At 41.5% G+C, this 12,432-nt stretch overlaps 1 protein-coding gene across 2 annotated transcripts in view; it reads left to right on the forward strand.

The window, feature by feature from the left end:
* Positions 1 to 674: 674 nt before the first annotated feature.
* cntn3a.2 (contactin 3a, tandem duplicate 2) overlaps positions 675 to 12,432 on the forward strand; it is a 34,182-nt gene continuing 22,424 nt past the window's right edge. Inside the window, exons 1-8 of one of the 2 annotated variants that reach the window (XM_071475888.1) lie at positions 675 to 909; positions 3,748 to 3,885; positions 4,465 to 4,600; positions 8,169 to 8,344; positions 9,975 to 10,070; positions 10,256 to 10,459; positions 11,338 to 11,440; positions 11,793 to 11,977. In XM_071475888.1, the coding sequence (XP_071331989.1) occupies positions 3,831 to 3,885; positions 4,465 to 4,600; positions 8,169 to 8,344; positions 9,975 to 10,070; positions 10,256 to 10,459; positions 11,338 to 11,440; positions 11,793 to 11,977 (955 nt within the window). In that variant the 5' untranslated portion in view covers positions 675 to 909; positions 3,748 to 3,830. Of the gene's footprint in view, positions 910 to 954; positions 1,251 to 3,747; positions 3,886 to 4,464; positions 4,601 to 8,168; positions 8,345 to 9,974; positions 10,071 to 10,255; positions 10,460 to 11,337; positions 11,441 to 11,792; positions 11,978 to 12,432 lie in introns of those variants that run through there. The other variant, XM_071475887.1, reaches the window with a different exon arrangement.

Consider the following 12,432-nt stretch of genomic DNA (forward strand, 5'->3'; position numbering starts at 1 on the left):
TTCAAGTCTGTTCCCCCTTTAAATAGTTCTTCCCTCCCATTGAAATAATGTTTCCTGTAAGATTAAAATGTTGATTAATCTGCTGTGACGGATGACTGAGAAACAGGCTGAAACACTTTATCTGCCGACCCATCGTAACATCTGTCTATGCAGGAAACTAACGGGACCACTGCCAGTTTCAAACTCTTGTGCTGTCAGTTTAGTTTGGAGATGTTGCCAATCATTACTTAGTGCAACTTTAATATTACTTTTATGATGATTTATCATTTCATGGAAAATTCGGTATGTCTGTTTCACACAGTTTTCCTGTGAATCAGTGTTAATTTTAAGCTCATGTTTGAAGTTAACGTCATGCTCTAGACTAGAACCAAAGTCATGTTGGTCTTGGTTTCAGACACACTGTCTTCGGCTGTGCACAGCCTGCCAGGAGGACCTGACCAAAGATATCAACCTTTGGGAATCAGCTTTCTATTGTTCTCTAAATCTTGGAGAGATTCTTTAAAGAGAAAACACAAATGACCGCATGCTGCCATAGTCGCTGGTGATAACCCTAAGGGTTCATAGTTTTATTGCAATGTTGTGGTCTGACGCGGGGGGCGCAGTTCTCCGCCAGGTGCGCCTTCCCTCCAATGCTGCACCTTCCCATCCCAGCGCTGCTGGCTCTGGCTGCTCTATTGCCTCCTCATCCGCCCTCAGCCCACTTCTTCTTCTTCTTCTTCTTCTTCTTCGCAGGGGGAGCTGACTTGATGCGCATAATAAATCATCTCCGCAAGATTCCTTTTCAAGCCCAATTTCAGAGCTGCGCTTTTTTTTTTTTTTTTTTTTTTTGGATATGAGAGCGTAAACACAGGCGAGAGTCGAGCCTCTTAACTGGGGATGTTTCAAATGTGATTCAGCGCAGCAAACAACGTGGGTGTTGTGTGTGTGCGTGTGTGTGCGTGCGGGTGAGTGAGTGAGTGTGAGTGAGAGTGTGTGTGTGTGTGTGTGTGTGTGTGTCTGTGCATGTTTTTTTTTTTTTTTTTTTTTTTTTGGTGGGGAGTGGAGGAAAAGGAGGAGAGCAGCGATATGAAACGCGTGTGTTTATACCCGTTATCGCTGACTGACCGCCAGCTCAATTTCACCTGTGTGAACGACCTTGCGATTGTGACCGAAATATTCCGAACAAGGTTTCCATGGAGGATCAATCTGGCGCTTTTTCCGTGAGGGCTGAATTTGGTTCCCGTTGGTCTCAAGATATTTCAAGATAAGAGGTAAGACAGAATATACGGCCCGGGCGCGCGCTTTGCATCCGTGAACGTGCATGGACAGAGTGAGCTGAATTATTTACAGAGTGATATTTATATGCTAGAATATTTATTCACTCTCACAGGCTCGCATGTCGACCTGTCTTGCCTACTATCCCGAATTGGCCCCTCATCGCCTAATATCATATATCTGATGTTTGTTTTAGGCTTGGAGCAACGTGACGTGCTCTCCCAACTGCAGCCAATTCCTCCACATTGAGTAGTCTGGTTTTTGTATGGGCATGCAATCAGAAGCAGGGACTTTTTGTATATATATATATATTTTTTTTTTAATTTATTTTTTTTTTTAAACAAGGAGTTGCTCAGACATGTCTTTCTTTGTTAAAGTGATGCAGAGGTGCAGTCACATGTGGTATTTTAGCCTCTAACTGCTCCTGTGGTTCCTACCTGGTGTGATGCAGAGCTTCACTTCACCTCACCCTTCTGAAATGTGTAGCTACAGGCAAACACAATCACACCGACACATTTAAGGGTTAAATCAGGGTGAACTTGCATTTATGGTGCTTGTAAGCACTGGCTGATCAAAAAGAAACCACAAATAGATTCAACTCTTCTCGTTTACCCTCTTCCAAAGCTATTAAAAGGTAAAAAAAAAATAATAATAAACCTTGAGAAGTGTCCAGAAAATGGTGCAGATACACACTAACACAAACCATTACTAACCTTCAACATTGAACTGATAATTGCATACTGGCATGTCAGTTGAAATATCTGTGATGAATGCAGCTCAGGCCTTAAAAGTAAGTAGACTCCCACTCTCCTAGCAGGGCTGTTTGTTCAAACAGCGTGTTCCTTGGATGCAGGCAGAGTGTGATGGAGGTGGTAGATCTTGTGATAATACATCATTTCTGTGTGTGTGTGTGTGTGTGTGTGTGTGTGTGTGTGTGTCAGTTAACCCAGTGGCGCTGGTACAGGAAGGTACCCTCCTTGATTGAGAGTGATTCACCCTTTAAAGCTTTCTCACCACCTTCTATCACCGTCATCGTTAGCACCATTATCTTTGCATGCCAGCTGTGTGTGTGTGTGTGTGTGTGTGTGTGTATACATGTAATCACTGAGTGGTCTGCTCTGTGAAATATCACATACAGGACACTGTAAGTGTATTTTGCAATTGTAAATGATTTAGTAGATCTGCATTAAAAAATGAACACTTGGCATCAGCTGTTACACAGTGCCATCCCCGATAAAACCCCATTACAAATGCAAACCACAACATGCAAAGTCGACAGCAGTGTGATACCCACTCTAACCTCCACACACCAATCCTCAGTCCTGAGGTGCCAGCAGTTTGCACACTGTGGTCCTATCACTGAGGTATGGCGTGCAGGACTCTTTTTGAGAGGAAGCGTACCAATCCAATTTTGCAGACTTTGGGGGGAGAAAAAGGACTGAGCAAACATGAAAGGTAGGGAAGCAAATCCTGGCTGAGACCCCACGTGTCTGATTTGACATCCAGGCAACTGACAAACAATTAGACCCTCCATAAGTAGCGCTCTGAAGCAGGCTTGCCCCGGGATTAGACCACAAATGAGCCGCACATCATGGCTTATGTCTTCTAAATGGAAAGTGAATGTATGTGTGTATGGAGGCAGGGTGTTCTATGTGTCGTACACTGTGAGAAAGTGAGTTTGGTGTGTAGGTGTGTGTGGGTTGTGTGACATTTTCCAGATCGGTGTTATTATCTGCCTCTGCCCTTAATATATCTTGAACACCTCTTGAAGAAATGTGTGTTTTGTGCGTGCTTCTGTGTGTGCATGCAGGTGACACACATACTCTGCAGACGTGTATATGTGTGTGTCTGCTCACTGAACTGCTGTGTTATTGCCAGTTCACCATTGTGTGTATGTTTGACATTTTGTAATTGCATCATTACTCGCTCAGTCTCCTCCCGCAAGAAAGCGGGTGCATCGCAATTTGCAACACATGCTACAAGCAGACACACACTTGCCCTTGATTATGGACCTGGGTGGAATGGCTTCCTCATCAGGCTGTCTTGATTCACCCCAGCATGTGGGGAGACACATGCTGCTGTGGATGAATCTAATTGATTGGATGGCACCCAATTCCCAGGTCCAAGCCTCCTCCGGCAGCCAGAGAGTGAATCCGTCCAAGTGAAGGATGAGCTTAGGCGTTGGTCGCTCCCCTAATAGATTGGCATGGGCTTCCTCCCATATGCCTCTGGTATCACCCTCAGACATCTCTGGGTGCAAGTTGGCCACAGCACAGGGCACTACGTGACACTGCCCGGATCTTCCCTGATTAGAAATGTGAGACTGGATAGAAGAGATGACACATGTCCAGCACTGTTTGTTTTCATCATAATTATATTTCCTTTAATTTAATTTACACGTCATCTGTCTGATAGGCAGAATATTGAAAGGCAGATAAAAGTGTTGGGGTTCACAGAGTTTGGTATTTTACAACAAAATTCTCGCTCCAACAGGTCAAGCTCCCCTCTCTCTGAGAACACGAGTGCCATTTCAAAGCTTATTGGATGAAAGTCTCATTTGCCCTTGGCTGCCAAAGATGACGTTGCTATGGAAACAGCTTCTACTGTTATCAATCATTGACCGTCTGGCAGGTAAACCACCTTTTTATATGAGTAATGATTCTTTCACGTTTGGACATTTACACTTACGGGATGATAGCTGAAGAGCAGAAAATTATGTCAGTGTCAGAGATGATAGGATGGCCCGGGATTAAAGGAACACTCCTCAGTATTGACTTCCATTCACAACACACACACAATACTCTCAGTCTTCTTCTTCACTGCCCTCTGATTGTAACCTGATGCTGTTGTTTCCTTATCTTAGACTCATTTCCCTCGCACTTAGCCACATTAAATTGTTTTTAATTACTGGAAAAGCAAAAATTCTGTCTTCAGAATGACAGAACTGGCATCCTGGTTCAAGGATTGATTTTATTCAGTTCATTCATTTGGGGGAACTTGCACTTTGCAGCACCAAAAGATAATGCCAAACGTGTTGAGTCACTTCCGTGTTTAGGAATCTACCACCTGCCAGTTTTAAAAAGGACTTACCCGTTAGGCCCAAATGTCCTGTTTCCTCCAGGGAAACTGGGAGTTCCTGAGGCTTGAATCTATCAAGACTATAGATTTTCTCTGCCTTTATGCTCAGGGTGTTTACTGCTTCTCTCACAGACTGTCTGGACAGTGGATCATATCATGGTCCAAGATGGAGGATGGAGCCAGGTGACCTGTTCATTCCTGTCGACTCCATTGAAGAAGAAGCTACTCTGACCTGTGATGCTAAGGGAACACCAGCTCCACAGTACAGGTAAGAGCGCTTTAAAAATGAAGGTGCGTGTAAGCATTTAGATAAAAATGTGACTTTTTATTTCAGTAAAAAGAAAAACAAAAGAAAAACAAAACATTATTTTAATGAAACAAGTGAAGAACTGATTTACAAGAATCCCCAAACTGGGTAATAAGAATACCACATGCAACACCATCTTCTTGCTGTTTTTTTTGAATGAACTTTGAGCCACATAATCAGCGGCTCAGTGGCACCTTCTCCCTATTTTTTGCCTCACTTTCATCACTGCGAGCATTTGCGGAGCTGTTAATATCACAAGAGCACCTTGTTTAATGTACTGTGATCAGTGCAGGAAACGTAACCTTTGGATGCACTGGGCCCTAAAATCAGTATGAAAGGCAGTTTTAAAATGTGGACATTCTTTGGTGCAAATCTTGCATAACCAAAATATACACAGAGACATATAGGTGTATTATTCCTGTTACTGTCAGCCTTCCAGCTTCCCACTCATGCATTTACAGTTTTGTACAGTTTACAGTTCTGTAAAAAAAAAAAAAAAAAAGGACTTGTCCATCCAATAATGATAATCTTGTAATCCAAGATTATCTTCTTCATGTGTAATAGCTTTCTCTCTTATTCATTTTCTCCAAATTAGACTGAAATGCATACAGATAGTCTAAGCAGTGGTGTCATTATGGCTTTACTAATTCATATTGACTAACACGCTGCCGATCTGCCTCTTGTCTCGTCAGATAGTATCTTAGTGACACATGTGTAGCATCTTAATGATCGTCTCCTCTTTATAAAACGCCATGAGACCAGTGCAGGTTGCTAGACACCAGTTGGCACCAACAGGCATTGATTAGAAGTGTCTTTGGTGTACAACAGTGGAATTACTGCAGCAGAGACGACACCAATGGGCTGAATGACAGTGGTGGGGAGTACTTACACTCATTATTTCAGGCTTTTCACATTCCCGGCCTAAGACCAAGTATTTCCATGTACTGATTAAAGGTGAGATGAGCATGTTTAACGTGGTGTCTTGTCAAACTGGCTGTGCTAGGCTCTGCATGCCCTCAGCACCTCTCTGGCTCCTCTCTTGAAGTGTAAATGGGCTCATACTGCTCCCACCCCCTTCTTCTCTTTTTTCCCTTTCCCTTTCCTCTGCCAGTCCTGTCACTCACAGAGATGTGAGACTTTCATAGTACACACACTGTAGCAGCATAATAACTCGTGGGAGAAAACCACATCTCATATGGAAAAGCATCTTCTTCACAGTGAGCCAGAAAAGTGATGCAGTGTGAGTTTTTCTTTTAAATCTAAAGGTGACTTTTCTAACCTTAACTTGACCTGAGATTTGAAGCCCGTGGCTCTGGACTGACTGATCATCATGAATACTAGAGTTTCTGTGTGGTTAGACGGTCAGACAACATGTGTTCACAAAATGAGTCTCATGCAAAGTAATTAAATTTCGTAGCTGCTATTCAATCATCTGCCCAATGTTTAGGGCACCACTGAACAGCAGATGCACTTGCAGGTCAGACAGAGGTGAAAAATGCTAAAAAAAGAGATGAATGTGTGCGAGCGTAAGCAGACACCTTAACATGTATCACTAGCCGATCTAGCTTTTTAGATATTCACCATACAGACAGTCTTTTACATTTCATTTCTTGAAGAAGTAGTGTGATTTATCACAGTACATGCACTGACACAGCTATCGTGTATAATTGCATAGAATGTGGCAGCAGGCACTCACTAACATTCAATGATTTGGATATATTCTTTAAGAAATTATTTGAAGGTTAGACTTGAAAGTCTTTGGAAGGTTGGCCATTATGGGCTCCACGTCTTTCATTTCCACTTAAGGAAAGCAGAAAAGACGAAGAATGTGGCTGAAGGAAAGAAAATGTTATTTTGTAGGCTTTGAGAAAAATGATGAAACATTCTTGAAAAGTGTCTCTGTCCTTGAACCCATCAATGCTCCATTTTTGAATAGCATTTAAAAAGAGATTGAGTGTTGTGGTAGCAGAGAATGAAAGTCTTTTCTCGCTGAATAATGGGACTTGTTTTAATCAATGAATTAACCTCATGTTTTCAAGAGTTCTTTTAGGTGCTTCATTTATTTGATAGCACAATCTGAACCTGCTGTGCAAAGTATTATTTCTTCTTTTAAATTCCCACGCCTGCTAAGTGTGGGAAAGACGTAATGGAAGGTGGAAAGGAGTGTTAAAGGCATCCTTTGTTACATCAGCCCACTGTTACCTCTTGCCAAGTGCTAATGTTTTGTCCTAATAAGAAGTCAAAGGTGGAATAATGTCACATTATGAAAATATAATGTGACAGAGAAGAGGTGATTATGGTTAGACTGATGATAATATCTAGGACGGCTCCTAAAACCTTTATCTTCTGCTTCCCTTAAATAGCCGAGGACAGCTTTGTGTATGATACTCTAAGATTAAACTTTAATGATCCCTGTGGGGAAAATGGGATAGCTGCTGCAGCAAATAGTGATAGAGTAAAATAGAAAAAAAAGTATAATAAAAACAGAAAAATACAATATAAAGAAGAGATTTGCATTTTAAGGGTTATAGAAACATCAATAAGACTAGAACGTGCAAGTTATAAAAATGACGTGGACATTGCAGTATTATGGATTACAGGATTATGAGAGAATAAGGATGAAAGATGTGCAAAAGTAGGATAGGTACAAGCATACAATTACCAATAACTTGCATTTTATAAGTATGTCAGTTGAGAAGAATTATTACCCACATTTATCACAATTTTTTTTTATGTGCACGTTAGTGTCCCATACTTTACATATTACCTGGGTTTAATTTGAAGGTTTAATATGCAAAGGAAGGTATGTTTGTGGTTTTAAGCACCAGAAACTATCTCACCTCTCAGGCTTCTCTCTGGAGCTCTAGTAATAACAGGTCTTTGAGCCAGTCAGCCAATCAAAAGAGAGGCTCTGAGGCTCTCTTCTGATTGGCTGGTTGTTTTTTGAGTGATTGAATGAAAATATAGCAGATTTCAGGTAAACACTCAGAGAAATCAAATCCTGCATGGTTGGATGGTGGGTCCAGGTAGGCTGGGCTCAGGGCATGGCTGAGGACAGTGACTGCTTTGTTGTGACATCACAAAGTAATGGAAGTCCCAGCAGCTTGTTTTAAGGCACAGTTTCTGAATACAGACTGTTTGCGTGTCTCTGTGAACTGAGCGCTTTGATACTTTCACAGTATTAATATAGCACCTAGATCTGCTTTATAATCAAAAAAGACATGGAAATATCACTTGATACAATATGGGACCTTTAAGAACATACTCTTGTTTGTTAGGAACGTTGAAGCACAGCATGAAAAGAATTAATGGCAAAAATCATAACTTTAAACTTCAAGCTATTTCATGCTTCATGTTTCATCCTGCAAGGCTGTGAAGTCCTTGACAAACAAAGTGTATTTTTCTTACTTCAAGTGAGTTACTACAGTGAGTTGTGCTCTCCACTCACCTCCTGTCAGACCACCTTGGTTGGTAGAAAGAACTGGATGATGCGTTTTGCCAGGGACTGATGGTGTCTTTGCCCTCACAGATGGTCATTGAATGGGACTCACATAAATCTGGGCCTGGATCGCCGGCGGCGTCTGTCTGGGGGCAACCTCATTATAAGCAGTCTGGACCGCCAGCAGGACGTAGGGCTGTACCAGTGTATGGCCTACAACACTGTAGGAGCTATCCTCAGCAGGAGAGCAAGTCTGCAGTTTGCCTGTAAGTTACAGTCAGAGTTTGTCACTTTTTTTTCTCTAAGAAATGGCATGAAAGTGTACGTGCACTTAGCAAATAATGCAGACGCATAACAAACCGACTGGGCAATATTTGCAATATTTATCAGGGTGCTGCAACGCTGGTGTGAAGCTACATTAAATGTTAAAGTAACATGGGAGCAGTTTGAGTGCGATGCCTGCGCTTCACTTTCAGTCATACATGCAACTTTAGACTGACTGCTCCACTTTGTGCTGCTTAGCTCAATCAAAAGTCATTGGTGTTTCAGTGGTTGTACTCTGGAGTAAAGTACTCAGCTGAATTGTGTAAGCAGTGTTTGAAGAATAACTTAATAAGGACCGAAGCCTGAGCAAACATTTACTTTGACTTGAACATAATACGCCAACGCTGCTATGAGGAAGAAAATAAGACCAGTGCAAATGAATAAATGCTACAATGCAGGTTAGATGGTATATAGAATGATTTTTTTTCACATCACACATCTCTGCTGCTGAAACCAGCAAACATCTCATATGAATGAAGAACTGAATACTTACTATTCATGTACTAATGTTTAAGTGTTCTTTTCATTCAGATAACAACAAAACATCTTTTCACACCTTTACTTGATGGCGGTATCTTGCCAATGTAGGTGTCTTTGCTCTCTCTGCAGAAATAAATGCCTTGGTTACACTGGGGAATCTACAGTCCTGGCTGATAAGAGTTTGAGTTGTTTTCATCTTCAAATGAAAATAGTCCCTAATGGACAATGATTGCATTGTCTGTAAATTACACAGAGTAACAGGGAGATAACCTGCGAGGCAAGATAGCGTTGTGGCTAAGTGGAAGATATGTATATATCTTGTCCTCTGTCACAATTAACATGCACTAAAGTATATCAGTGTTAGCAAGAAATGTATTATTATACGAAAAACGAAATGTAATATTTGTAAATAAATGAGTTGGTTCTGTCTCACCATTATTTGGATGTATTGTTATTCAATCTCAATAAGTTAGGGCCCTTTTTTTAAAATCCACAATAGCTTAAGTCAGGACCCAAAACATTTGAGGTAATTGTAAATAATGTTGAACATAACACACGACAAAGGCAGAACAGTCGCTCCCTCTTTCTTGCACACTGCAAGTTGCAAATTAAACTGACAGAGTTTGGCCATATTATATGAGAATATCTAACTCGCAAAGTGTCACCCCATGTTTGCATCTTTAAACTTTATTCTAAATATTTCTCTAGTGTTTTTAACCTGTTGTACTATGGCTCAGGTTTGGGTTGCAACTGAACCGTTCATGTCACGCTCCTGTGGTCACTCAGATTTCACAGAGACATATAACCTGTTCTTATCAGTCATGAAATTTACATCTAATGTGTCATATACATCCTGGGTTTAAACTCTGTGCTGTCGCTTGGTTGAATACTTTGCAAAAGCCCCTGAAACGAGCTCTCTTCTTTGTCACCCGGCCTCACCCTGTCTCTCTCTCAGAGACTGTAGATGTGCAATTCTCATGACAGTTTCCTTATAGGCTTTTGCCAGTGTCTTGCTGAAAGCTTTACTCAGCTCTGTTCCACTCTGATATGTGAGATCCTGCGGTGATCGCTCTTTTCATTTTTTTCCCTCAGACTTAGATCATTTCAAAGTCCATACAAGAAGCGCAGTGTCAGTCCGAGAGGGACAAGGAGTGGTGTTGCTTTGTGGAACGCCTACTTCCTCAGGAGGTAAACTCTCAGGCCTTCATCTTAGACTCCAACACTGCTCTTATTTAAAGGTCTAGTAAGATTTTTTGACGAGGTTAAAGCATAATCTTACCCTTTTATAGTAACATTTAATTCACTTAATCACATTTGATATCATATTGTATCAGTAATCTGCTTCTATGTCTGCTTCTATGTTTGTCTTCCAGACCTTACTTATGCATGGGTCTTCAATGAGTACCCATACTTTGTTCAGCAAGACAATCGGCGTTTTGTCTCCCAGCAGACAGGAAACCTTTACATTGCCAAGGTGGAGCCCTCCGATGTGGGTAACTACACTTGTGTGGTGATGAACAGCATCACAAAGGGCAAAGTTCACAGCTCACCGACATCTTTGATCCTCAGGACAGATGGTAAGATGCTGCTTCTGGCTATGATGTGACAAGTATGCCTTTCAGCTGTGTATTAAAGACCCTCCCTTTTTAAGGCGGCTTTAATCATCATACTAGCATGAGTGCTCTTTGTCCTGTCGTGCTTCACTGTAGTTGAGTCATCGAGTGCTAATGCCTGTAAGTAAATAGTTGCCCCTCAATGTAGGCCAGCAAACAAAGCACCCAAATCTCCTCTTTGCTGACTTGGCTTTCTTATAATTCGCATTCCCTTTAAAAGCTTTCCCTGTGCTTTCACATGAATTCTCAGGCCAGTTCTCAGCAGCCTGTTGTTCTATTCTCTGTTATCCCTTCATAGAAAGAGTGAATAAAGATTGCCTGTGGAATGAATTAAACATAAGCCATACGTCACTGGACCATTACATTGAGTGTTCTGGTGGCTCAACCAGTTAGTTTCCACTCAGTGTACTGTACATGTAGCTGCATAAATTTAGATGTCATCGCATCACTTTCTGATCCTGTCTTCCCTGAATACTGATATAAACAATGAAACAGCAGAGGTTGGGTACTGCCCACTCAAGCCTTGAAATGATAGATAAACAGCCAGACTAGATGAGAAAAAAAAAAAAACAAAAAAAAACAAGATTCCACATATACTCTGTCTATTACACCAAGAGGAGATTTAAATTATTCCTGGCTGGTATTTCACTACACTCTGGTGACTGCACACCTAAGTGATGTACTACTTTGAGTTCACCCATGAGAGAATGTTTGCTCATGTGTCTTTTATTTCTCCTCTGTTAGTTTTACAGTGCCACTGTTTGGTCCATAATGCAAGCCATATTGCTTGTAAGTCATGCATAATGGAAGACTGAGCAAGTACTTGTGCTTACTCTACATAGGAGTGATGGGTGAATACGAGCCGAAAATAGAAGTTCATTTCCCAGACAATGTACCCGCCGCAAAAGGATCAACAGTTACGCTGGAGTGTTTCGCCCTTGGGAAGTAAGCTGGATTCCTTGAAGCATGTTTTTAATCTTCTGCTGTCTTTCATTCCAGACAAGGAACCCCTGAATTTCTATATAGTAAGGTTACTGTGGCAATTATATTTCTTAGAGTGTGGCACCATGCAATGATTGGTCTGAAAGCCATGTGAGACGGCTCTTTTTGTTGTTGGATTGGGTTAACTCCGAACCATTCATCTGCAAAAAATACAGTGAATTGGCTTCAAGCTCCATCAGACACTTTATTGCAGGATTATGACAGACACCTGCAACCTGTGCGACAGTGTTAGAAGTTCAAAGCAACTTGGATCAGAATCTTGGCTTTTCAGGTTTACTCGCTCTGTCTCTTCCAGCCCCGTGCCAGAGATCACATGGAAGAGGGCTAACGGCGTTCCCTTCCCCAGCAAAGTCAAAGTGAAGTACTCCAAAGCCGTGCTGGAGATCCCCAGCTTCCAGCAGGATGACACAGGGGGATACGAGTGCGTGGCTGAGAACAAGATGGGGAAGAACACAGCTGCTGGTCGACTGGCCTTCTATGGTACCTTTGTTTGGCTCTCTAAGACGACACAGAAGAATTGCAGATTGTAAAATTATTTAGAATTGTGTAAGATATTGGAATTAGACAAAAGTTTCATCCATCCTCCGCTGGATTCCATGCTGCTGCTGTGACATCAAGAATTTGTTTAATCGGTGTAAGGTTGAGAATTGTAATTAGGTAATTTGATAATTCATATCATTTTAACAGCTATGTGTTACGGTATATACATAGACAGAAAATGTCATTACCTTCTTCTCGTATAATAAGCGGTGTGGATTTTAATTTTCCTGCAGTTACCACATTTTGGGCTCTTGGCTGTCTTTAGCTGCTGTGTTTTCCCGTGATTCTGTGACAGAGGGAAAATGACACTTGTGAAATTGGAACTGATGGTATGTAGAGTTCCTGCGAAGGAAGGAGCTGTGAGCTTATTGTGAGCACAACTCTCTTTCCATAAA

Source organism: Trachinotus anak, unplaced genomic scaffold, assembly GCF_046630095.1.
Source record: "Trachinotus anak isolate AG129_WGS33_773 ecotype Australia unplaced genomic scaffold, CSIRO_AGI_Tana_v1 ptg000004l, whole genome shotgun sequence".
Classification (NCBI taxonomy): Eukaryota; Metazoa; Chordata; class Actinopteri; order Carangiformes; family Carangidae; genus Trachinotus; species Trachinotus anak.